The 27,568-nt window shown below is 42.5% G+C and overlaps 3 protein-coding genes across 3 annotated transcripts; 2 read left to right on the top strand and 1 right to left on the bottom strand.

The window, feature by feature from the left end:
- The first annotated feature begins 579 nt into the window (after positions 1–579).
- lman1 (lectin, mannose-binding, 1) lies at positions 580–9,554 on the top strand. The gene is made up of 13 exons (XM_083657603.1): positions 580–800; positions 1,869–2,023; positions 2,844–2,951; positions 3,132–3,193; positions 3,808–3,907; positions 4,256–4,379; positions 5,623–5,681; positions 5,836–5,968; positions 6,535–6,722; positions 7,377–7,456; positions 8,519–8,678; positions 8,793–8,929; positions 9,033–9,554. Exons 1-13 carry the CDS (start codon positions 581–583, stop codon positions 9,067–9,069), a joined length of 1,563 nt encoding a protein of 520 aa, XP_083513729.1. The 5' UTR covers position 580; the 3' UTR covers positions 9,070–9,554.
- Positions 9,555–13,306: 3,752 nt separating this feature from the next.
- cplx4a (complexin 4a) lies at positions 13,307–21,327 on the top strand (the record flags this gene model as incomplete). The annotated part of the gene is made up of 3 exons (XM_083657655.1): positions 13,307–13,470; positions 15,996–16,083; positions 21,100–21,327. The coding sequence occupies 3 exons, from the start codon at positions 13,307–13,309 to the stop codon at positions 21,325–21,327; spliced, it is 480 nt and encodes a 159-aa protein (XP_083513781.1).
- A 3,262-nt stretch (positions 21,328–24,589) lies between these two features.
- Positions 24,590–26,311, bottom strand: LOC310795595 (E3 ubiquitin/ISG15 ligase TRIM25-like; the record flags this gene model as incomplete). The annotated part of the gene is made up of 1 exon (XM_083657663.1): positions 24,590–26,311. One exon carries the CDS (start codon positions 26,309–26,311, stop codon positions 24,653–24,655), a length of 1,659 nt encoding a protein of 552 aa, XP_083513789.1. The 3' UTR covers positions 24,590–24,652.
- Positions 26,312–27,568: the final 1,257 nt, after the last annotated feature.

Raw genomic sequence — 27,568 nt, 5'->3', positions numbered from 1 at the left:
TCTTAAAGGCAGCAAATAAAAGCACAAATGCCTATGCACACAACACAACACAACACACACACACACACACACACACACACACACGTACACACGCGCGCACACACACACACACACACACACACACACACACACACACACACACACACACACACACACACACACACACACGTCACACACACTTCTATTTCTTCTATTAGAAGAAATGCTATAATTTCTATTAGAAGAAATTAGGCAGATTGTATCTGCAGAAAGTATACACAGTCTTAATGGAGCCTGCAGTGGAATATTAGGGTCCTTGTCTGAGACTCAGCATGAGAAGACTCAAATGAAATGTTGGCTGGCTGGTTGCCTGCACTGATGATATAGCTCTATGCTCTTATCCTCCAGCAAACCTGCTGGAGAGCCCGCTAGCAAACCTCAGCTGTGTCAACTGTCAACGACCAAAAAAAAGAAAAAGAAAAAGAAAAAAACCGTCAATAAGAAATGGACCAATGAGAAAACGCCCTGTTGGCCCTACAGGCATCCCGTCATGCGCAGCTCGACGCTCCAGCGCTGCTACGTCAGCAGTGATACCGAAAACATGGCGGTGTCCACAGCCAGGCGCCCTGCTGCCTGCGCGTGTTTATTAATATTAACCTTTCTCATAACGCTCATATTTCATCGGTGCGACGCCGATATTGTCCCCAGCGCCTCGACGACAGGGGAGCTTCCTCACCGGCGATTTGAATACAAATACAGCTTCAAAGGACCGCACCTGTCTCAGCCCGATGGCAGCATTCCCTTTTGGCTGCACACTGGAAGTAAGTGACTTATTTATTGTACCAGCGATCAGCTGTCATCATCACACACACAGAGGTGTTGCAATGTTGACAGTCAGAAGAAACTCCTCGTTCAACTTGTCCTTGCTGCTGCTCGCTGTCACAACGTGGGACGAGCACAGAGGAAGCAGTCGGCGTTAGCTTTTCGACAGTTTGTGGCTGCTAGCTTATTATGTGTACTGTTAGCCAGTGATGCTTAGTCAGAAGTGTGAGTGTTACTCAACTGTGACTGTGACATATTGCATCAGGAGGTGCACAGAACACTAGCAGGCTAGCTATATAGGCTCGCCACCACAATAGTATGCAAACGGGTGAAACGCTGCCCCACCACACAGCAGAGGCCCAGGCAGCTGTTTGCTGTCAGAGCCTGCTGTGCTACTAAGTAGTATTGAACGTTCCTTTATCTTTGGGCCTTTGGATTCTTGCAACACAAGATCACAATTGCTGACATGGACATGCGATAACATCAGACTACACTGCATTACTTTGCACTAAGCAATACCCCCAAGTGTGACAATGCACTTTGTATGTGCAAGTTATGTGAGAAAAGGATGCTACCAAAGTTGCTCAATCAGTTACATAGGCAAGTAAAGTGCAAAGATTACAGGCACACACTTGTTTTTTTAGCATAATGCTGCTCTATAATCACAAATACTGCAAGTAAGTTAGCTAGGTTTCCACATATGTTTTGTTGATCACTGGACACAGCAAAATATTCCAAGTCATTGTCAATAAGTTGACAATACTTATCAATACTAATCAAATTATACTTCTCATAACGAAGCCTGCAGCCACACACAGACATGGTGGATGGCTATAAACTACTTTTGCCTGAATGTTTTGTTATGATGTTAGTACTTAGCTATTGGACCTTCTGACAAACTGCAGTGTGGTACTTTCAGAGGAAAATTATTAATGGAATATTATCGTTTATTGACATTCATTCATAGGATGTTTATTTTAATGAACCATTGCCAAATGCCTCTTGTTAGACTTGTTGGACCTGAACACTCATGTGTCACTCGAACACCTCTCTATTCTTCTCTCTAGATGCCATTCCTAGTGCCGACCAGGTGCGCATCACGCCCTCCCTCAGGAGTCAGAAGGGCACTGTGTGGACAAAAAACGCCGTCACGTTTGAACACTGGGAGGCCGAGGTGACCTTCCGCGTTTCTGGACGAGGAAGGATGGGAGCAGATGGTCTGGTAAGGAAGGAGGGGCTTCGGGGTGGATTCATGGTAGACAGGCTTGATGGTTCATGCCCACCAAAAGCGATACAGGGCGCCGTCATAAATTCACTCACACACAAAGTCCCAGTGATGATGTCATCAGTGATGTCATAAATTGTGGCATCATCAGTGATTCAGTGATGATGTCATCAGTGATGATGTCATCAGTGATGTCATCAGTCTGAGGCTCACGAGAGAGACTGAGGAGGCTCACGAGAGAGTCTGAGGGAGAGAAAGGAGAGGGGGAGAGAGACTGAGGGAGAGGAGGAGGGGGAGAGACTGTGGGAGAAAGAGTGAGGGGAGAGAGACTGAAGGAGAGAGAGAGAGGGAGACATTGTGCGTGCGCCAATAGGGCAGGCAAGGCCACACAACAGCCGAGCTGCGGGCAAGGCCGCACGGCTGCAGGGCCAGCTCGGCGAGCTAGGAATCGATGCCTAGTATTTTAAAATTGAATAAGATCCACATCTCTATACTACCTTGATCCATCAGTGGAGGCCACGATCCAACGATCCATGCTTCCACTTTCAGCAGTAGTGATTCGCTACGACTTTGCCCCTGCAGCAATGTTGGCGTCACTACAGGGCAAAATGCAGAAATCCATCGCAGTATGCGTGTACTGAGATAGCATTCCATACTTTAGGGGGCAACCACACTGATCCACTGTGTTATTTATTTCCAATGAGCGGTGTGGTTGTGGGCTGATGATGCATCCATATCCATCAGATGACAGGATGGACAGATTTGTTATCAGCATTATAGATGATCAAATGTGTTCATTCTTCTTCTGATCCAACAGGCCGTGTGGTTCACGTCTTTACAAGGCCTTGATGGTCCAGTCTACGGGGCAGCTGACAAATGGAATGGAGTTGGAATTTTCTTTGACTCCTTTGACAACGATGGGAAGGTTGGTGTCAAGTCTGTGTTTCCAAGATTTGATCTACCTGAAGAACCTTATTGGAAAGGTTCCATGAGTACTCGTAACAAAATGTGTGTATAATGCCATTAGTGTGATGAGATAGATTTGGAATACATGCTAGATAGATTAGGATTAACATGTTTTCTTCTTTTCTCCACGTCGCTCCAGAAAAATAACCCAGCTATAATTGTTGTGGGAAACAATGGCCAACTTGTTTATGACCACCAAAAGTGAGTCAACATTTCTTTGCTGCTCTGATGTGAGATCACCAACTCAAATTGTTACAATTTGAAGAAGATTAGGAAACGTGATTATATTTGCTTGGAAAATAAATAATCCTGTATATTTCCTAATCTCCCCTGGGCCAGTGAAAGCTTTAAACCACTTTTTCAATGCAACTACAGTGTCTTAGACTTCACACGTCACTACAGGAGTGTTTACAAAAACATGTTTGTGCCCAAGTATTTATGTATAGTCTAATATGGTTGAAAATAATACTAGGTATGTGTAGTATAATATGGTTGAAAATAATAGTTATGTGTAGTATAATATGGTTGAAAATAATAGTTATGTGTAGTATAATATGGTTGAAAATAATAGTTATGTGTAGTATAATATGGTTGAAAATAATATTTATGTGTAGTATAATATGGTTGAAAATAATAGTTATTTGTAGTATCATATGGTTGAAATTAAATAATATGTATGTGTAGTATATGGTTGAAGATAAATATTTATGTGTATTGTGTGAAAATAACAGCTGTAATGTATTTATGTGTAGTATAATATGGTTGAAAAATAATAGCTGTAATGTATTTTGCCTCTAAACAATCTTTTAACCCAGTGATGGCACAACACAAGCCCTTGGAACGTGCTTAAGAGACTTCCGCAACAAACCGTACCCCGTCAGAGCCAAAATCACATACTACAAGAAGACATTGACGGTAGGGGATGACACACACACACACACACACACACACACACACACACACACACACGCTCACATGAGCTTCAAATAGAAGAGTTATTAGTTGTTGTTATTATGAGTTATTAGTCATTATGTGTCTAGTCTTGCTCTATGAATGGAATAATCAGTTTACCCAATAAGAAAAGGCAAAAGGTAATGCGTCGAGTAGACTGAAAACTGGCCGTTTCACAGCCAGTGGTTACATAGTGTCTAAAGCTCTCGTGGAGAAGACAGGCTTAATGTTACGTTGCGTAACTTCTGATGGTCATTTCTGATGCCGTTGTGTTGAACTGCAGCACCGTTCTCTCTCTCTCTCTCCTTTCAGGTGTTGATCAACAACGGTTTCACTCCCGACAGAGAGGACTACGAGTTCTGCGCCAAGGTCGACAACATGATCATTCCCGCAGAGGGCTTCTTTGGCATCTCAGCTGCCACCGGTGGTTTAGCAGGTATCTTTACATTCCGTATGCATGTTAAACATTTAGGATCTTATGTCCGTGTTCATTCAAAAAGTAAGCTTTACTTACTTTAAGTACTATTTCACTTCAAAAAGTAAGGTATTTTTCTCAAATTAGTCTCGCTTCATCAAAGTGATAGGAGTCACCTTAATCTCCCTCTTGAAGCATCTAGCATTCAGGCTAGCTGTCTAGGCTAAGCTGAAACGGATGTCCTACACATCATTTAGTGGGAAAAAAGGTTAAAGATGAAATGAACCCAACAGAATGCAAGTAGTGCAAGGGTCAGAGACGTTTCAGAGTCCGAAAACAAATCTTGTCCGAGATGACAGGGTTGAGAGGCGGACCATAATAGCATGTCGATGATTTGATTTGACAATTATTGGGACTGGCTTTGGCATTGGCCAATCCTGGCGTATTCCGCCCCCAAATCGAGTGGGATTCAGCGTGTTGTGGTGCTACGCGAGTGGGATCCGCCGAGTACCAGGCAGCCAGCTGCTTCTGTGTGGAACAGAGCGGACAATCCGATGCATGGGTGCTGCCCGCCCACCTGGAATCTCAGAGGGGCGACACCTTATGACAACCAGGCTCTCTGAGGCACGCGCCACTTATGCTAACTTGAGAAGCATTGCAGTAAATACAATATTCCTGGAATGCGAGTTTAACGAGCCAGTTACATTTCTTTGCATTCTTCGACATTACAGTTTGCTTTATTTTGTATGTTACATACAATTGGCCAAGTAAGTAGTTAGGTTATGGGCTAGAGATTCTGCCATACCGACACTAGGCGCCATTTTCTCCTTCATTTGGAGGAGAAAATTATCCTGAAATGAAGATTGGTTGACAGCTGCCATGTCGTGATATGATTGGTTGAAATGGGGTAGAGATTTGATAGTACTAGGTGACGTCAGCAAACTGTAGATTACTGTTATGAATGAAATTTTGAAAAATGAACTTTTGATGTGGAAAAACGAAAGAAATTTGATTTTTGTGATTTTCTTTTGGCATACATTATTAAATAGGTGCACTGAATACCGAGGTATTTAAACTAAAAGAAAAGAAAAGTCATTTTTGGGTTCCGCTCGACTTTAAGTACTTCGGAATAAGCATCAATTATGAAAACATCCTTATTATACACTTTAAAAATCAACATCATCATAAAACATTTCAACTGAAATACACTGATTTGTATTTTTTCCTCGTTTTCTAATTTAAAATCTCTTTTTTCCCCCATCAGATGACCATGATGTTTTGTCCTTCTTATTATTCAGACTAACAGAACCAGGCCAGGAACCGGTAACTATATTCCTCACGTTCCCAATACGTCCCACTCCTGCGTGCAGGCATTCATTTTTCTGTAGCCGTGTGTCTTTGTGTGCATGTGCACAATATAGCCTCAAGCAGGGCCTCCATTGAGTTCAGAGTGCTTGTTTTGTTTCTCCCATTGAAGCCCCCACCTGAAGCCGAGATGCCCAAAGAAGAGAAGGACAAGTACCAGGAGGAATTTGAGAACTTCCAGAAAGAGCACGACAAAAAGAAAGAGGAGTTCCAGAAGGAGCACCCGGACGTCCACGGAGAACAGAGTGAGTTTTCTCAAAGCGAATGCACCCAATGCACTTTGTGAAATAATGAATCTGAATCTTTATTATCTCTGTTTTACATGATCTGAACCAAACCAAATTTCATTTAATTCAACTATTATGGAAATGCAAACAATTTACATTTTTAATTCCAAAAATTACAGATAGATAGATAGATAGATAGATAGATAGATACATTTTTATTTGTGTCATGCACAATATTCATAGTGCCCAACCCGTCTGGGCTTACAAGACACAAATCATTCAAGTTCAACAATACAAACAAGCCACAAAAAGCTCAAACATAAACAAGACAAGACAGAGTTGTATATTCAGATGAACAACTTCTCCATTCCTAGTTTCCAAGCACTCCCAATAAACCTGGCCAAACTGAAGACTTCATCTCTGAATAGCCATTCCAACTTGGCCTCATCTCCTGACCAAAATAGTTCTTACATTTGCTATGCCTCACATTAGGTAGATGGCAGTGAGGGTGTGGTTGGTTGTCATCTTTGTGTATTTGAGTACATGTCAGAAGGTTTTTGCTCATGTGTGTGTATCCCCTTCAGTTGAGGACCAATATGAGAGTGTGACTGACCGGGAGATCCGCCAGGTGTTTGAAGGCCAGAATCAAATCCACCTGGAGATCAAGCAGCTCCACCGCCAGCTGGCCATGATCCTGGACGAACAGCGGCGATACGTCTCCGTTATCACAGACGAGGTTGCAAAGAAAGGGACCCATGTTGAGCTGGGACAGGTAGGGATGCACAACATCACCAGGAAGTGGGTATGGGGTAGTGTAGAGGTAAAAGCATTCGCCTACAGTACCACCGCAGAGACCCGGGTTCAATTCCCGGTAGCAGTACCTCTGGCTTGGTCAGACACAATTGGCCGTGTCTGCGGGTGGGAAGCCGGTGGGGTATGAGTCCTGGTTGCGACACGTGCATCTCCTCTGGTCGGTCGGGGTGCCTGTTCAGGGGGAGGGGAACTGGGGGTAATAGCGCGATCCTCCCACGCGCTACGTCCTGCCGGTGAAACTCCTCGCTGTCGGGTGAAAAGAAGCGACTGCCGACTGCACATGTATCGGAGGAAGCATGGTGCTAGTCTACAACTCTCCCCAGATCGGCAGAGGGGGTGGGGCAGTGACAGCAGGGAGAATTGGCCAAGTACAATTGTGAAGAAAAAATTGAATAAATGCATGTTTCACATTTCCAACACAAACAGAAATGCTGACCAGTTTATTAGTTTATGCAATTTGTAACTCAACTTCATGGAACTGCTATTTCTCTGTATTCCTACTGAAGTCAACTTGTTCTTTATTATTAATGATGTATAGTATGATTACCGTATGTATAATATCAATACTGAAGCATTTAATCTCTAGTCAATCATGTTTTCATTATTCTTTTAGCAAGATACCGCCGGTCAACAGCAGTTGGGCTCAGTCATTGCCACCCAGCAGGAGGTGCTTAGGAACCTGAATGAGTTGAGGTAAGTAACAACAGGAGGTGCTTAGGAACCTGAATGAGTTGAGGTAAGTATATAACAACAGGGACAGTTAGTTGTTGATGTTTTTGCCATTCTTCCAAACGAACCCTCTTTTGACCAAACAACATTTTTGTCAAAAGATATCTGTGATAGTCCCCGAAAAACAAGCAAAATCCTGGCTGTTAAATCCCTCAAATCACATTGACTGTAATCTCACGATACAATGGCCGTAACGTCACAGGTGTCTGCCAGCCTGATAATCCAACTGCAGTAACAGCTTCTTATTAAATCCCCCACCCATACGAGGGATCAGCCGAGCAGCATTTTGGTAAACAAACCGCGTCACTGGGTGGCAACGGCAATGGAACCCTATGGAGCCCAAGTGGCGCGAGGCGTGAGTGTCTGCTCTAGCCGTCTAACTCTGTTTACATTTTAAAAACTGCGAACAGTTCACACAACTTTAACGCGACATGCATATGTTATACATCAAACTTTTGAGACACTTCTGCTCTCACTCAAAATGTCAAAATATAAGCGATGTGATCTATATATATCTAGATATTAACATTTGTTTGGCACAACTCATACTATTAACTGCCGCGGGGTTCCATATTTCTGGGTGGCAAATGACATCACGCTGATTCGTCCTATACTCTGCTCACCTAATGATAAGGGCGAGCCCCCCCACACTGTGAAACACATGAGATGTTGTTTAGATGTTGTCCCTGTCCATCTTTCAGACCCTAGCTAGCCATGTGGCCAAGCAAGAAAAAGGCCATATCTTACCACCATTTTGTCATCTTTAAATCTGCACACAGCCAGAACATCTTTTCTTCTGATTGCTTTCTTGGCACCCCCCCGCAAATGAAAAAACAAAGGACTTCTCACTTATGGAACTCATTTGTCAAGTCACTTTTGTTCTTGAGGATCATCTTACACATGCTTAGAATGATAAGAGACATTTCTTTCTTATCAGTAGTACTCATCATTTGAAGAAGTGATGATTTCTTTAATTCTGTTAATTCCCTGTATCTGACTGCTCTTTTGCTCCGTTTGTCTCCACAGAAACTCCTTCTATGAGTCACTGAAGCAGCTCGGTGCAGGCCAGCACCAGGGCAATGCAGCGGGCATGGGAACATACGAGACCATGCAGCACTTCAATGACATCAAGGAACATCTGCACCTAGTCAAAAGGGATGTGGAGCACCTGGTCCAGCGTGCTCCGGTACGATTCAGACTTTTCAAACTTTATATCTCCATTTGGCCTCTGAGAAAATATGAATGCTATTGATTTATCGTTCATTTTTTTTTTGCTCTCTCCTGTGTATTCTCCATGAAGAACCCTGCTGAGAAGCATGCTGAGAAGCTTGTGAAATGCCCCGAGCTTCCTCCCATGCCTTCCTGTTTATCCACCGTCCATTTTGTAGTCTTCGTGGTTGTCCAATCAGTCCTGTTCTTCTGCTACGTCATGTACAAGTAAGTCCTTATTGTTGTCATTTGTATTTGGCTGTGCTTTTTGATTTGAGTGAGTCTTGATAATGTTCTGTTTCATTTTCTCTGTTTTCTTTCCCTTATTTAGAAGTCAACAAGAAGCAGCGGCAAAGAAGTTCTTTTGATGCGACGCATTTCTAAAGTTCGAATGTGTAAATGAGGGAATGTCCATTTTGGTAATTTTTGGTTTGATTATTTTGTTTTCAAATTGTAAATTATTGTGTTTGAAAATTTTTGATTTTGTTCAAGAAGGTTTTTTTTTTTTTTTAATTAATTACAGTTTTAATTTGATCAGTTGTACAAGGTGTGTATGAATGCTTGTTCAAAGTGTGAGACATATTGTTCTCGATTTCCAATATGTACAATTATCCATACAGTATTTTTGGTCAGCTCTTTCGCTTTTGTGTTCTACAGCTGAATTATGGCGCAGTCCTATTCCAGAAAACACAATTTCCATAAAACACACTATTTGTGGAAAGAAACCTGTGGTTCGAAATGTGCACTTTTGTATAAATGCTGGACTATGTTGATGACAACTCTGAGAGCAGATGTCTGAAGCATCTATCTGTCTTGAATGATTGAAGCATGTCAGAATCTGACATGTTCTCTTTCTTCCCAAGCAATTTACATAAACAGAAAATCCAAATCACTTTGTAGTGCAGGTCTGCTTATTGTTTCATCATGTCAAACATGACACGCCCCATGCAAAATGCATCTACGGTTATGAGAAGTCTTCTGTTCATTTCAACACACTCACACGATCAGATAAATTCACCTAAGCGTCTCCAGTGCTTAAAGGAACACTCTGCCCATTTTCAACCAGCTTTGTATCATTAGAACATCAGTAGTACGGTATATCAGAAAACTGTAAACTGTTTTGAAGTCTGTCATTTAATTTGACAGTTATTGAGTGTTAAAGTGGACCAGTGACATCACTGGTCCACACTAACTCAAATTAATAACTCATTAACTCAAATCAACTCTCAATAACTGTCAAACTAGATGGATGATGAATAGTTTGACAGTTATTGAGAGTTGATTTGAGTCAATGAGTTATTAATTTGAGTTAGTGTGGACCAGTGATGTCACTGGTCCACACTTTAACACTCAATAACTGTCAAATTAAATGACAGACTTCAAAGCCGTTTACAGTTTTCTGATATACTACTGATGTTCTAATGATACAAAGCTGTTTGAAAATGGGCGGAGTGTTCCTTTAAAAGCAAACTTGCCTCTTGTAGTTGAAGTAAATTAGTTAAATTTTCAACCTAGTTAAGTAGATGTTGATTTCAACAGGTTATACATTGTGGAGCCAAAGCCTGGAGTTGCAAGCTGTAATTTTGAAACGAGGCTGGAGCTGTAAAATCATGTCAGACAAGGAGGGAAAGTCGTTAAGGTTAGTGGAGTTCCCTGGATGCCAGTTAAGTAGTATCAGGTCAAAACATCGGCACATTACAGGGTTAAGTATTGCTGGGGGTACTGGAAGTCAGATAGGCTACACCAAAGAGGTAATGTAATAATTGGTGATTAATTGGACTACATAAAACACATTTCTCTTATCCCTCCTGATGTCTGTATCGGTGTCGTGAAAGTAAAAATCTGTTTGGTTCTGGGCTGAGGATGTCAGACTGAATATTTTCAACTAGAAAACAACGCTGCATCCCGTTTGGTGCTCACTGCTCACTGGGTATTGTTGACATTGCAAATATGGGATATTTATTATCCATCTCACAGGCTGAGGAGGCAAAAACGACAATGAAACAGTTTGATTGCAGTTATGTAAGGAAGTTGTAGCTTCCACATATTATGTGGTGGATTGTTTTTGAATCTGAACCCGCCGGTGACCTCACACAGTTGCAGTGACATCGGCGATGATGACCTCACAGTTGGGTGACCCTGATGAAGGTCCACTCCATGACATCAGCTCATTAGGTCACCGGTTCGAATCCCGCTCCCAGATATCCCATTGTGTATGGTGGTACCATCATTTGGTATGAGAGGGTCTTTTGTCAGAGGGTGTGTATGTACAGTATGTGTGAAGGGGGGCGCTCCATTTTGTCTCAATTTGTTCAGGGTTTGGTGCCTTTTTTCTTTTCATATAATGACTGGTCTAAATGTGCCAGTAACGGTGGCCATGATGGACGGAAGGCTTGTGTGGTAATAGACTACTTGCACAACTCCACTACTTCCTGAAATGAGTAGGGCATCTTGGTTTCCTGTCCTACACTATTAGATGAACTGATTAATGTCAGGTGTGCCTGACTGCTGCAGTCACAAGTCAACAGTGATCAGGCACACCTGACATGAATCAGTTCATCCAATAGTGTAGGACAGGAATCCAAGATGCCCTACTCATTTCAGGAAGTAGTGGAGTTGTGCAAGTAGTCTATTGAGTACACCCCTACTCTTGCGAAGACTAGTGCTAATGGGATCTTTAAGGACCACAGAAAGTCGGGACCTTGGTTTAACATCTCATCCGATGGACAGCGATCACTCACAGGACAGAGTCCCTGTCTCTGCCCTGGGGCATTGGGGATATTATTCGTGAGACCAGAGGGAAGAGCACCTCCTACTGGTCCTCCAATACCACGTCCAGCAGCAGACTAGTCTCCTATCCCAGGACTGATCACAGCCAGACCTGCTTCCCATAGCTTCCCCATCAAGCCAGTGATGTCCAGGAGCCAGCATTTACTGTGACTGTACACCACAGTGTTTAGAGAGCATTAAGCTCTCTCCCAGAGAGGTTTGTTTGCAATTGCGCATTTCTGAACCATTTGAGTGCTCAGGAATATTGATTGTAATCTTCATCAAGCTCTTAGATCGTGACGGGCTGATAGAACTGAAATGAAATGAGAGTTGGCTCCTCCCCATCTCTCATCCTCCTGTCACTCATTGTGCTGTTGAACAATAGCACGACGACAGAATGAAGGATCAAGAATGGCTCTAGTGGGGATCAACAACCCTGTAATCTCCCTCTCTCTCTCCCTCCCTCCCTCTCCCTTCCCCTCCCTCTCTCTCCCCCTCTCCCTCCCTCCCCCTCCCCCCCCTCTCTCTCCCTCTCTCCCTCTCTCTCCCCCCCCCCTCTCTCTCCCTCTCCCCCTCTCTCCCTCCCTCTCTCCCTCTCCCTCCCCCCTCCCTCTCTCTCCCTCTCTCCCTCTCTCCCTCTCTCTCCCCCTCTCTTCCTCTCCCCCTCCCTCTCTCTCCCTCTCCCCCTCTCTCCCTCTCTCTCTCTCCCACTCTCCCTCTCTCTCTCTCTGTCTCCCTCTCTCTCCCACTCTCTCTCTCTCTCCCACTCTCTCTCTGTCTCCCTCTCTCTCTCTCTCCCACTCTCCCTCTCTCTCTCTGTCTCCCTCTCTCTCTCCCACTCTCCCTCTCTCTCTCTCCCTCTCTCTCCCTCTCTCTCTGTCTCCCTCTCTCTCTCTCTCTCCCTCTCTCTCTCTGTCTCCCTCTCTCTCTCCCACTCTCTCTCTCTCTCTCCCACTCTCCCTCTGTCTCCCTCTCTCTCTCTCTCTCTCTCTCTCCCACTCTCCCTCTCTCTCTCTCTCTCTCTGTCTCCCTCTCTCTCTCCCACTCTCTCTCTCTCCCTCTCTCCCTCTCTCTCCCCCTCTCTCCCTCTCCCCCTCCCTCTCCCTCTCCCTCTCCCTCTCCCCCTCTCTCTCTCTCCCTCTCTCTCCCCCTCTCTCCCCCTCCCTCTCCCTCTCTCTCCCTCTCCCTCTCCCCCTCTCTCCCTCTCTCCTACTCTCTCCCTCTCTCTCTCCCTCTCTCTCCCACTCTCTCTCTCTCCCACTCTCTCTCTCTCTCCCACTCTCTCTCTCTCTCTCTCTCTCTCCAGTATACATGTAAATCTCTGGGTGAAGCTGCACACAGGCCAGCCCCTACTTAACTAATATGATTAAGAGGCAGAGTGGGCGGAAGCACCTAGCCTGTGTTGTCACGGGCCGAGGAAACACTTCTTCAAAACCATTTTTTATTGTGAACGTTGATACTATGCACCCAGAATTGCAAAACAATGCACAATGTGTCAAAATTGATAAAAAATAAAAAGTAACAGAGAAAAGTATCCACGTTTTAAAAACAGAGAGAAAACAGGCCATCTGCCTCTTAGCATAGCGGAGCCGGGGAGGATTTAATCCAGATTACAGCTGATGTCAAACTGTTTGGTTTTTTTACACCCTGCTGGCTGGTCATCAGTGTGTCCTTGGCTACATAGACAAGCAGCAGGTTAGCCGGACAGCTAGCACTGGATTTGACGGCTATAGGAACCCAAAGGTGCCCGTAAGGGGAGCAGCATAGGTGGAGCAACTTCAGTTTAAGTGACAAAAGTATTTTAGGAGAGCAGAAGAATCATCACATAAGGCAAAGATGGCTTTCTTGATCAAGAGCATGATTGGTAACCCCTTGTCAGGATTGGTTCCCAGTGGAGGTGGTGACAAGGAAGAGGAGGCCGCCCCGTCAGACCCCGCCAAAGCAGCAGGGATGACACGCGAGGAGTACGAGGAGTACCAAAAACAGCTGGTGGAGGAGAAGTAAGTTGTGAGCCAGACAGCAGCACGCCATTTTCTTTTGAGCTCACTGGCCCCATGGAGGATAGCTTGACTGCAGACTGTGTGGCAAGACCATCTGACCTTGACAAGCGTTATTCACGAGATTTTACTATTTATTTGTTTTTTGTATTACTATTTTTCATCTGCCCCTGACTAAATCATTTAATCACATCAGAATTAAATTAATTTAAATTTACATTTATATGCTTGTTGATGTTATTGATCAAGGTCAGTGCAGACGTACCACCATAATGTATCATTTTCCAGGATGTTCCCTATAATGCAGCAATCTGATAGATAAATAATCTCCCATAATCAATATGTGGTTCCAGCAAAAGAAAAAACATATATTATTTGCAAAGACTCTCAACACAAACTCAAATACGCAATGTAAAAAAATCTGATATGACTTGATAAAATTGCGTACAATTTCACCATATTTATTACTTACACTTCAAAGGGTTTTATAGGACTAAATGTTCCAGTGTTTGATCCCGGATGATACAAAACAACATGGTTCCCTGTATCCAGTTATGTAAAGGAAAACCAATTACAATGTTTGTTACATACTTGCATAATTAAATACAATTATATTCTTTATACACAACTAGTTTGAGAAACATTATTGTTGGTGTTTTATATCAGTGGAAGCTCTATGAAAACTATTTTGATACATGTTTATAACTCCTCTAAAATGAGCAGCAGGTTTTGTTTTGTTTTGTAGTACAGTATATGCCAGTTTGTCGAGTACATCTCCTTTCACTGAAACATAAATACAAGTATTCACTATTTCACAAGGCAAAAGACTGCTACTGTATTCTCTAATAAATTATGTTATATTAATATTCAAACATTAGACATTGGTAATCCACAGAAGCCTCCTCACCATCAGTCACTATGAATTACATAACACGATTTGTCCACCCTGTCTTTTCCTCTTTATAACGTGTATTCATTTGTTTCTAAATGACAGCACCCTTCCAAAAACTGACATTTCTAACAACAATGTCAGATCTACTATACTTTAATTCTTGATGCAAACAAAATATGTGCTGGGAAGTAAACATAATAAATTGTGACTACATGCCGACATTTAAAATCTGTCCAATACAGTCAGTCCAGTTGAACATGTTTAACAAGTACATTGTTACTACATTGTTACTACATTGTTACTACAGTATTTCAGTACAGTGCAAGCTGTGGTGTTTTGGCCTGATCATAAAGCTGCCTCACTCAATCTGACCTATTATCCCCATCTTTAATTGGCTGAGGGAAAAGGCATGAGTCTCTCCTTGAAAATATTGGAAAATGCAGGCGCAGTCCAAGTCCCCATCTCTGCAATTCATGCATAACAATTGGCATGTATGTTCAAAATAGAGGTCCCAGTGTCTATACAAATTTAGGAAGGATATTGTCCAAACCCAAACCCACCATGACTTAAAATACCTTTTGTGATAGGGGCCATATGAACTCACACCAATGTAAATTTGTTTTCATTTGGACTATTTAACCCTAGAAATGTTTCAGATTCCATGAAACTTGATTGAGCTGAGTTTAAAATGCATAGGCAGGTGCACCTCCCTACTTTAATGATACATATACTGTAGGTGCCAATTAAGCTTCATGACCAAGTGTTGTGGAGTTTGGTCAATATTGGAGCTATGGTGACCAGATTGCTGGACCACCCAAATGCTACTTTCTGCCTAACCACTTATAGTTCGAAAGGTTTATTCCACCAAAATACTACTTGATATGTCTATAACTACAGTTTTAAAGGTTTATTCCACCCAAATACTACTGCCTGATATTTGTTGTTTGTTGTGACTGCTACTACCAGATATTTGAAATGTTGGCGAGAGGCAAGACATAAGGGACAACTCCGGGACACTCTAGCTGTTTGCCACTCCAGATAGATTATTCCAAAACAAAACATACACATGATCACTCCAATGAAAAACCACTCACTATGATTACAGTCTATGCATGGATGTATCAATGTAAACTCTTATTTCACTCCGACTGTAAATTAATGTAAATCCACTGCCTATTTAACGCCTATTTAACTCAGTCTGTAAATCTCATGTAAATTCAACGTAAATTCATATTTATCATCCACAGAACACTTCACCACTCATGTACATATTGTATATATTTACTCGATTTGATTGCACTTGCAACTTTGTGATTGTCTTTAGTTATCTTCCTACTTCTTATCTCTGTATATTGATGTGACCGCTACGCTGCATACAGACACTAAGACAAATTCCTCATATGTAACTTGCATACTGTGGCAACAAAAGTGATTCTGATACATTTTCTTTTTAAAATGTGTTTACCCAAGAGGTCATTAACATCCAGATCGTTGCTCGCTGCTGTGTTTGTATTCTAAAATGATCAAAAAGCAATCGTATTCTTCACTGTGCATTTAATGTAAACCTGTTGGGGATGTTTGCATGAGAAACAATAAATGTTATTGTGCACTGATGTTTATTACTTCTGTATTTCAGAATGGAGAGAGATGCCGATTTCCTGCACAAGAAGGCAGAGAGGGCAACGCTCAGGGTGTGCCTCAGGGATAAGTACCGGCTGCCAAAGGTAAGTAGGTTTGTAGAGCAACATTTGTCAAGTCTCTGTAGGGGCGGCTGTAGCTCAGGAGGTAGAGTGGGTTGTCCATCAATCGCTTTGGATAAAAGAGGTCGGTGGTTCGATTCCCGCCTCCTCCAGTCTGCAAGATACTGACCCCCAAAATGCTCCTGATGGTGTGCCAGCACCCTGCGTGGCAGCCTGCCGCCATCGGTGTATGAATGGGTGAATGTACCTACTCATTTTAAAGCGCTATATAAATGCAGGCCATTTACCATTTACCATTTTACCATTTACATTTGTAGAGTAATATATATATTATATTATATATATTTCTGCTATTTATACTTTCTTTCTTCAGCGGAAACACAGCAGCAGCATGATTGGCTGCAACTGAAATATAACTCCAAAATCAGCTGTGGAACGGCTACACACAGGACAGTTACAATATCTGTGTGAAGTCTGTGTAAAAGTGTAACTGGTATTCTTTCATTTGATTAATCTTTTAGTCAAAACAATCGACGTGCAGGATTGAGTACTTAACTTATTGTCCTCTAAAGCAGCTATACTCAACCAGTGGGCCATGGCCCTGCACTGCTGGGCCTCAGAGCACCTTGAAGTGGGGCACGGAGGCAGTGGTATTGCCAAATATATGAATAAGAAATAAAATAAAAAAAGTGTGATGACAGCTAGTTATTTATTTATTTTGATATCTACATGTGCTCAAGAATGATATCGATCAAAAACGTCCAATTAAAATGTGTCATTTCTAGGGGTGTCACAATATATCGTCCCACGAAATTTCGCGATAGTAAAACGTCACGATATGTATCGTTGAGATGAAATCTCATATCGCAAAAAAAAAAAAAATAGACTAAGAAACGTCTTTGTTTGTTGAAGTTCAATGTGTGGAAAGTAGTTCAGTTGAACAAGTCTCTGAAGAGACACATGAGAAGTTATACAGGAGAGAAACCATTCAATTGAGTTTCTGGCAAAACTGTTTACTTGACAGGAAAAACTGAAGATGCATAAAAAATAGACTAAGAAAAGTCTTGTTGTTTGAGTTTGAAGAAAAACTGAAGATGCATAATGAGAATTTATACTGCCGAGAAACCTTTTAGTTCAAAGTAAATCTAAGTGACGGTGTAACTCATTCTATTTCAAGATAAGCCTTATCTCCAATCTCATGTTTTTTCTAGTTGTTATTGTAATAACAATTTCCCACAACAGCATGTTTTGTATTTGTGCATTTCAAATAAAATACTACTTTTCCAGTCATATATTGTCATTATTCAAGTTTAAAAAAATATTGTTAAAATCGTATCGTATCGTATCGTTATCGTGAACCCAGTATCGTGATACGTATTGTATCGTGAACTGAGTGTATCGTGACACCCCTAGTCATTTCAATTCCTTTTTTTCCCTCTGTCTTTCATTTATCTGGGAAGGTGGTCCTCGGAAACTGTTTTAACAATCAGAAGTGGGCCTAAAGTTACAAAAGGTTGAGAACCCCTGCTGTACACCTCAACAAACGGCTGCTCGATGCTTGGGTTGAAGTTGTGTTTCATCCGTTGGGCAGCAGTAGGGCTCCTCGGTGGTTCTAGCTTGGAGAACAAGAGGTGGTGGAAGCCATGTCGGCAGATTAGGTGAGCAAGGTGTTGTCCCATATTGCACCTTGAGTCTTAAAGCCAAATGCCACTGAGCAGCTCATTAAGCACCCGGCTCATTAAGCAACGTCAGGCAGTGTGACTGTGAACTGACTTTAAGAAAGGGGTTCCTCTACTTGAGCCGATGTCAGCTGAGTGATTCCAGGATTGTGAAGGATTCTTACATCGGAGAAACGTTAAATTATGGAAGGAGAGAAAAAGGTGTGTTGGGATTATATTTAAACCATTTGTAGATTATTCATATCCCATAAATCAATCTTGTGGTGAAAACATGCTATTAACAGATGCATGTTGTGTTGTTGTTGTTGTTGTTGTTGTTGTGGTTGTTGTTGGCGGCGGCGGCGTTGGTGTCAGCGTTGTTGTTATTGTTTTTATAGCAAAAGGGGATATGAATTGCAGGTTTTCTAATACAATGTAAAGTTGAAGGCAGTGGTAACCATGGTTACATGCAATAGACACTCAATTGTTCACTGGTCTCTATTAGACAATGGGCTGCATTTCCTTTCTGTGTTCGTCTTTTAAATTGAAACCACACATAAACCTTGAGGACAAACGGCAGGAAGAAATATGAATAGATCTAATTAATTTCCTTAATTGCACACCGTGCCATCTTGAAAAGATAATACGACAAAGGCTGCGTATGATGTCGTGTCTTTATGTGTATTTTCACCATGGCAACCTAACCTAGAGAGTGCCAAAAGGAGGATAAGAAATCTAAAGATATCCGGCTCTGTTGACTGCTTTGTTTTAACCTGGGTGGTGGTGCGTACATTCTGTCAAGAGCGACTTGGATATATATATGTAGTAATAATATTACATATATATATATATATATATTCAGTCGCCTATAGTTCAAGTATTTGGGTAGGAAAGAGGAGTTGGTGCCGAGCATCTAATGGAATTAAAGTCTCGTGCAGCGCTATGGAAGATATCTTTAGACCATCGTTAGGAGTCAGAGAGGAGAGGCTAAGGCTAGGTCTCAGATAATCCCACAGATTGACGTTAAAGTAGTCACAGCACCGTCTGCATTGCATGAGTGTTCTGGATTGGTCAGGTTTATGTTCCAAAGTCATTGAATTTAGTATCCTACAATCAGTGTTGGGCAAGTTACTTTCAAAATGTAATATACTACATATTACTAGTTACTATCATTTGAAAGTAATACGTTACTTTACAATATTACTGTCTGTGTAGAGCAACTCGTTAGTTATTACACTACTTTTGCATTACTTTCCCGGAAAATAATTTCAACTGTCTTGAAATCAGTGTAAACCATCCAAGATTCTAAATGTTATCCTTTTCCTTTTTTTATTGTCATCTATAGTGGTTATTTGCATGAAAACACAATTATATCAGAAAATCTTTATCTTTATCTTTATTTAAATATGTGCTTTGATTAAAAAAAAAGTAACTCAATTTGTAACTTGTGTTACTTGACAAAGTAACTGGTATAATATTACTGAAATCCTATAAGTAATAAGTTATATTACTGAGTTACTGCTAAAAGTAATATATTAAATGTAATATGTTACTTTTGTAATGAGTTACCCCCAACACTGCCTACAATGTAACACAGCACATTATTGAAGAAATGAAGATATTATCATGTCAAAAGGAGACTCATGTCTGCTTCACAAAATACTGAAGATAGAATGCAGAATGTCTTCTAGGATGCAAGGAAGACGGATTAAGATCGATCCTAGAGTTGGCCTAGATCTGTTGTTTGTTACCTGCAGCCACGACAGACAGCAGGGCTGGTGTTGTTTTCACCTTGTTAGTCTGTGTGTCATCAGGGCAACATGTGCTCCTGGAGACACCTGTTAGCACGAACTACCACAGAAGCGGTTTTGAGTACTTTGCAAGGTGTCTATCTGTCTGTCTGTCTGTCTGTCTGTCTGCCTTGCTGTCTGGCTGGCTGGCTGTCTGTCTGTCTGTCTGTCTGTCTGTCTGTCTGTTTATCTGTCTGGCTGGCTGTCTGTCTGTCTGTCTGTCTGTCTGTCTGTCTGTCTGTCTGTCTGTCTGTCTGTTTATCTGTCTGTCTGTCTGTCTGTTTATCTGTCTGTCTGTCTGTCTGTCTGTCTGTCTGTCTGTCTGTCTGTTTATCTGTCTGTCTGTCTGTCTGTCTGTTTATCTGTCTGTCTGTCTGTCTGTCTGTCTGTCTGTCTGTCTGTCTGTCTGTCTGGACGGACAGATTTGGCTAGTGTGATAGCATCAAAACTGTGCAAGATGCAGTCATGAAACTTTTGGTGCATTAACGTTAAGGAAATGCCTATAATAATATCAACTAATCAATACTGATACTGTATGCCTGGGATACTCAACTTGCTTTGCCCGGGGGCCACTTTTGTGAAATGATAGGAGGCCAGGGGCCAGTTAATAAACAAACAGTATACATTTTTCTGTAGCGGATTGTAGTTTTTTGGGGTGTCAGCCGGAGTTTAGTCTGACAATGTTGTGCACACCGGATAGTTAGTTAGGTTAAATTAGTTAGGTTAAGTACATACATAAGTGCCTGGGTAGCGAGCAGATGTCAGTATTTGACAATTTAGCAGCTAAATCATAGATTATTGAAAGATATTCCATATTCCAGACTGAAATGCTATAACAGAAGTGGAGTATTGGCCAGAATTACATGAACATTTGGACACTTATTCAGCGGGTATCTTGCATGTTGCGTTCAGGTGCACTGTAAAAAAAAAAAAAAAAAAAAATTGCAATTCCATCGCGGGCCGCAAGTTGAGTATCACTGCTGTGTGCTAATAGATAAAGGAGTGAGGATAATACAGTACATGCTTTGAATTGCTTAGTTTGAGCTATGCAGTGTTCTAAGCAGACTGGATGGCATGCATCAGATGATAGAACGCTCATCCATAAGAGACTTGAAACTTGACTTGGACTTGTGACTAAAGACTTGAGACTCCACTTGGACATGCAAAAAATGACTTCTGCGCATCTCTGGTGTGGAGTTTACATCAACATGAAGGGCTTGTTTGAAAATGGGTGTGATCCAAGCAACAACAAGACTCTTTAAATATAAGAAGCTTTAGAGTAAAAAAACCCCGAATCATTACCCACCAGCCTACTCCATCCTTTAATATAGAAATCTTTTTCATATGCATTATTCTGTTAGGATAAAATATTGAATATACAATAAGATTTTCTAGATGAGAAATTATTAAAGACCTCTGAAATAGTTTGGCTGCAAGACTCAGACTGAAAACATCTCAATATTCTGTCTGTTTGTAAAGATTTCCGCTAATAATGCAATTTAATGTAGACTCTGCAATATATATGTCATTCTCTGGCTACACCTATCATAATGGTTGTGTCCATGTTCTGTCTCTGGTGTTGTCATCCACAGAGCGAGCAGGATGATAACATGCTTGAGATGGCTGGGGATGATGTGGATGTGCCAGAGGAGCTCCTCAAGATGGTGGACGAGGATGCCGACGAGGAGGAGGGCAAGGACTCCATCCTGGGCCAGATGCAGAACTTGCAGAACATGGACATGGACCAGCTCAAGGAGAAGGCCTCAGCTACTGTCACCCAGTTGAAGACCCAGGCAGAGGAGAAGTGCACCGTCATGTGAACGGGCGACGAGGCGTCCATCTTTAGAGCATGAAGAAAGGAAAGGGAGAAGAACGGCGATAACACAAGAGAATATACAAGTCCAATGCTTTCTGGGAATCTACAGGCCAAGCTGTGTTCAAAGGTCTGAGATTCAGTTACACTGAAGTATGCCTACAAAGTATTCACTTTTACTATATACACCAAAAAGGCCAATGTTCCAGTACCAAAAACCTTTAGCACAGCCACAACACAGTATTATATTATTACTGATACTTTGTATCTACTGTACTCCCACAAAGGCTATAGCTGTTCCCCTGCCCCCATGTGTACGGGAAGTACTGTTAACATTATCATCAACTAACAATTCCTGGATTGAATCACGTCCCGAACATTCCTAGCCAAGTTATATTGTGTATTTCTTTCCACAACTCTCTCACATGGTCAGAAGACACAATCCACTTAAGAAAAAATTGTGATTCTTAATATATATATTTTTTCTTTCTTTGTTGTAAAATGAGACCGGTCTGATCTTCTAAAAGTGTGCTGCTCAGTCAAAGAAATCACAAGCAAGTCTTGGTAAAAAAAAAAACACCACAATCGTGTCTAAGTTAGTTGTTTCAATGCCCCTTCCCCCGCTCCTCTTGGTTTGTTGATGTTATTCTAGATTTTCTTTTTTGTATGTGGTGTCTGAATAAATGATGATATTTAGATGTGTTTTTTCCCCTTTCTGTGTTATAATAAGGCTGACAATCCTTGACTTTAAAAAGGCAGTAATTGTCAATAAAAAGTGTACATGTTTTGCAGACTACTCCACATTATCTTTCCACTTACTAATAATCATCTTTGAAAGCAGTTGAGCCTGGCAGAGATCAAACATTTGCAGATTTGCACAAATCATAATTTGGACATGCAAATACTGTAACTGTACATAAACGCCGACAAATATATGGAAGTATTTCAAATTGAGAATACAAATGATTGTGAAAAATAAAGGGGTCTTGAATACAATTATTTCGGTTTGTGTGTGGTGAAGGTTGAATTGTACGCCTTACCGAAGCTGAAGCTATAAAACTGCTTTCTGCAGCGTAACACAAACTTTTTTTTCCAAGTCTATCATCATTAATTAGCCCGATATGGGGTGGTTCATGCCTGGGTTGGGTAAAGACCCATGGATACCTTGTTATCCTACACACATACTACACATAAATGGGCAAACCTACGTATGTATCTATGTATGTATCGCTGGAACGCAATTGGCGAATTAATGGCCAAAATGAGTGAACACAGGTTCAGCACCATGGAGAGCTCCATACATGCTGAGCTACTGATGGTGGAGCACACCTGAGTTGGACTCACTCAGGGAAGTGGGTGATGAAAGCCCTAAGCAACTATACAATCAGATAGGGGCTGATTAAGTGAATAAATGTGTCTTAATTTAATTGGGCATTATTCAAACATTTGCTTGGAATAATTAGACAGAAGGGGGGGGGGGGATCTGGGGGGGGGTCGTCAATGTTTAGCGTTTCACGTGAGCCAAAGTTTAAAAGGCTGTGGATTTGTAAGGTCTGAAGATTACTGGTAATAGGATCAGCATAGCAAGGTTGTCAGTCAATGCACTTCTCTCTCTCTCTCTCTCTCTCTCTCTATCTCTCTCTCTCCCTCTCTCTCACACACCATAGGTACATTATCACAGTATAATTGTATTTTAGTCTTAAATCTCAGAGCTTGTCAGCTCACAGAGCACATCTTGAATGCTTTTTAGGTTTCCTTCTCGATTCTTTTCATTCACAGAGTCCATGGTGAGCAGCAATTCTAGAAATTGTAGTGGAGCTGATGGCAGCAAGGTTACTCTCACCGCCTTCTAGAGCCTATTCTTCAAGTAAGCAACAAAACAAAGAATCCCCATCCAAGACTTGTTATGGAAAGTCTCTTGATTCTAAATAAATAAATAAATAGGGGCACGGTGAGCAGTGGTAAGAGCTGTCGCCTCACAGCTAGAAGGTCCACAGTTTCAAACTTAAATAGACTGCTTGAGGTCACGTGACCACAGTTTCATATTTAAATAGACTGCAACAAAGTAAGGGAGTGGGGGGGGAGGGGGGATTTAATAATTTTAGGGGCAAGGCCATGTGGCCTTCAGGGTCACACATTTATTTTTATGGCATAAGGCCACATGCCAGGGCACAAAGACAATTGCTCTATTGACATTGTGAAGAGCGATTTTTTTGAAATGTGTGTTAAAATCAGTGGTGGGAATGAGGGGGAACGCCTGGGAACAGAGTTCCCAGAGTAAACGTTGAGAGGGAACGGTGAGAAGGAGAGGGGGAACAGCATTCCTCCTCAGGTTCCCCTTAAAAAGTGTCTTTCAATGCAGAGCAGCAGTTAAAGGCTTGAATAATGTTCTTACCAAGTGATCACAGAAAACACAGATATAATTTCAAAGTGCAAGTTTAATAATTTCTCTGTTCATCTTAACAAATAAATAATCTGTTTCAACATCAGTTTAAACTTAAAATTCCTACACTTTTTTGGTGTTTCAAAAGAGAACATCTGTAAACACGTGTGTCTGTAAAGGTGACAACTGGAACATATCAACCCCCGATGTTAAAGTCGTTATTTTCTACATTCAGGCAAGTGTTATGTACAGTATGTACTTCCTGGAATGAATCAGAAGAAATATTTTCCATACATTCCTGGGGATTTTTTTTATTGATCTTTGCAAACATTCACTTTGATCACACATTCAATCACTAAAGCCTGGTAACACACACACACACACACACACACACACACACACACACACACACACACACACACACACACACACACACTCACACTCACACTCACACTCACACTCACACTCACACTCACACTCACACTCACACACACACACACACACACACACACACACACACACACACACACACACACACACACACAGCTCCATTAAGGCCCATGTAGTGGGACAGAAACAGTCACTACAGCAATACACAACAATAAGAACTATATAGGCCACATGTGTGGTTGGATACTCGCTATCACTGACTGATATAACACAAAGAAAAGAGCACCACCTACAGGAAATCAAACATCATCCACAGAAAAGTCAACTTGGAAAAAGACATCACAGTCCCGCCCACAATGTTTGATTGACAGGTGATCTGTGGGCAGTGCAGTGCAGAAACACCACGGCAATGAGAGCTAAGCACCATAGATGGAGAGAGAACACACACACACACACACACACACGCGCACGCACGCACGCACGCGCACACACACACACACACACACACACACACACACACACACACACACACACACACAGCTGCTTCAATAAGTCCTGTCTACTTGAGCTTACACAGCTCAGCAGCTCCAGTGTTACACCACAGTCCAGGATGGAGAGGCTGAGTGAATGTGGTCTGGACTCTTTGGAGGAGAGTCATGGTTTCAGAGACGTTGTAGAAGGACAGAATACCTGCTCTGTGATCCAGGTACACTCCTACTCTGGAGGAGGGAGGGACTGAGATGAGAGTTCTGATACTCTTATGTCTGAACTGACAACTATTGCTGTAATACTCTAATGACCAAGACTTGTCATTGTTTCCAAATTCACTTTCACTCCCTGTTCTGCTAATATCTTTATATGAGACTGCTATTGAAACAGAGCCGCTCCACTCCACCTCCCAGTAACAACGTCCAGTCAAACCCTCTCTACTCAGGACCTGATAGCAGTTAGTGAATCTGTCTGGGTGACTAGAATATAACTGTGCTTTCCTCATGCCTGTTGCTTTTCTGTTCCCCTCAGATAATAACAGCCATATGCTTGTTGTGTTTGGATCCAGTGTGATCTGACGTGAATATTGTAAGAAGTCAGCTCTGGTCTTGGGCTCTGGTTGTGGCAGTAAAACATCCACTTCAGTCACTGTCAGTGAGATCTTAGGCCGTTCCTCTGTCAGAATGTCCTGTAGTTTATCTCTGACCTCTGACACAGCTGCAGTCACATCCTCAAAGTAACACAGAGGATGGGTATTGATCCTGGGTGAGTCTGTAGATTGACTGAGACGTGACAGTGAGGGGTAACTGTGGAGGAAGTGGATGTGATCCTCTGTGTGTGAGAGCTGCTCCAGCTCAGTGTGTTTCCTCCTCAGCTCATAGATCTCCTGCTTCAGCTTCTCCTGAAGTTCTTCAGCCCGACTCACTTCCTCTTTCTGCTGGGATCTGATCTGCTGCTTCACCTCAGAGCTTCTCTTCTCAATGAGACGGACCAGGTCAGTGAAGATCTTCTCACTGTCCGTCACTGCTTTATCAGCAGAGAGATTCATAGCCTTCAGGTTCTGTTGAAGCACCTTCACGTCTTTCTCTCTGCCCTGGAGTCTCTGCTGGATTTTCTGCCGATTCACCCCGAGCTCTTTCTGCCTCTCGGCCCTTTCTGCTGCAGCTGAGACTGTGTCGTGTCCCTTATGTTCGTCCACGGAGCAGAGATAACAGATACACTGCTGATCAGTACGACAGAACATTTTCATCACCTCGTCGTGACGAGAGCAGATGTTCTCCTGAAGCTTCACCGTGGCTTCCACCAGCCTGTGTTTCTTAAAGGTAGAGGATTCATAGTGAGGCTGGAGGTGCTGCTCACAGTAAGAGGCCAGACACACCAGACAGGATTTGAGGGCTTTCAGCTTTCTCCCAGTGCACACATCACAGCTCACATCTCCAGGTCCAGCATAGCAGCGAACAGGAGGAGCAGCTTGGAGTCCGGTCTTCCTCAGGTCCTCCACCAACTCTGCTAACATGGTGTTTTTCCCCAGGACAGGCCTCGGCGTGAAGGTCTGTCTGCACTGGGGGCAGCTGTGGATTTTCTTCTGATCCTCTTCATCCCAGCAGTCTTTAATACAGCTCATGCAGTAGCTGTGCCCACAGGGAACAGTCACCGGATCCTTCAGTAGATCCAGACAGATCGAACAGCAGAGTTTCTCCCCGTCCAGCTGAATTCCTTGCTGCGCCATTTCACTTCTCAGTGACAGTGAGTCAGATAGTTTCACTTCCTCTGAACTGAAACAAGCTGGGCTCTGCTCCAAACCAAACCTCTGTTGTTTTCTTTGTGTTCATGTGCTGATCTGCAGTGAATGTGCTGGTCAGCTCTTGCACTTCACAGCATGTTTACACCTATCTATAAACTGGCAGATCTGTGAAAGGGGAGGAACAGGAAATATGTGGAGAGAATAGAACTGGCTGTGTTTGAGGGAGTGGTTATCAGGCTTTGCTTTATTCCAGGAAGAGGAGTGTTAAATAGGCAGTGTGTGTTTAAATACAAACTTACAATCAATCTCTCTCCCCCCTTATCCCCCTCACTTTAAGTGCAACATTTCAAAATAAAGTTCCAAAGCCTTGTGGAAATTAACTATTTAGAATGGTTGGCTCTCTCTCTCTCTCTCTCTCTCTCTCTCTCTCTCTCTCTCTCTCTCTCTCTCTCTCTCCCTCTCACACACCATAGGAACATTATCACAGTATAATTGTATTTTAGTCTTAAATCTCAGAGCTTGTCAGCTCACAGAACACATCTTGAATGCTTTTTAGGTTTCCTTCTTGATTCTTTTCATTCACAGAGTCCATGGTGAGCAGCAATTCTCTTAATTGTAGTGGAGCTGATGGCAGCAAGGTTACTCTCACCGCCTTCTAGAGCCTATTCTTCAAGTAAGCAACAAAACAAAGAATCCCCATCCAAGACGTGTTATGGAAAGTCTCTTGATTCAAAATAAATAAATAGGGGCATGGTGGTGCAGTGGTAAGCGCTGTCGCCTCACAAATAGAAGGTCCTGGGTTCGATTCCCACCTGGAATGCGTGCCCGTCCGCATGTCGTCGAGTGCCCGCCGCCCAGGTGGGGTCGTCAAAAGGGCCTTTCTGTGTGGAGTTTGCATGTTCTCCCCGTGCCCCCTGGGGGTTTCCTTCATATAGGAACCCCTTCACCAAAACATGCAATATCCTGGTCGCTGATGTGGTGCCTCCTCTGGTCGTTAGTGCCGCCTGTTCGGAGGGAGGGGAACTGGTTGGAATAGCGTGATCCTCCCACGTGCTATGTCCTACCGGTGAAGCTTCCCCTGTCAGGTGAAAAGAAGCGGCTGGCTAACTGCCCATGTCTCGGAGGAAGCATGGAGCCAGTTTCGGCTATCCCCAGATCGGCAGAGGGTGGAGCAGCAGCCAGGATAAATACATTAAAATTAGCACTAATGGGGGATAAGAATGGGATAAAAAATCAGGGAAA

Source organism: Poromitra crassiceps, assembly GCF_964638095.1.
Source record: "Poromitra crassiceps genome assembly, chromosome: 21".
NCBI classification, from domain to species: Eukaryota; Metazoa; Chordata; class Actinopteri; order Beryciformes; family Melamphaidae; genus Poromitra; species Poromitra crassiceps.
Note: the sequence above shows the minus strand (reverse complement) of the source record. Positions and strands in the feature narration are given on the sequence as shown.

Coding starts and splice junctions, on each gene's coding strand:
- lman1 (XM_083657603.1), top strand. CDS start 581: ATGGCGGTGTCCACAGCCAGGCGCCCTGCTGCCTGCGCGTGTTTATTA. Junction 2,024..2,843: donor GGATGGGAGCAGATGGTCTG/GTAAGGAAGGAG, acceptor CTGATCCAACAG/GCCGTGTGGTTCACGTCTTT. Junction 2,952..3,131: donor CCTTTGACAACGATGGGAAG/GTTGGTGTCAAG, acceptor ACGTCGCTCCAG/AAAAATAACCCAGCTATAAT.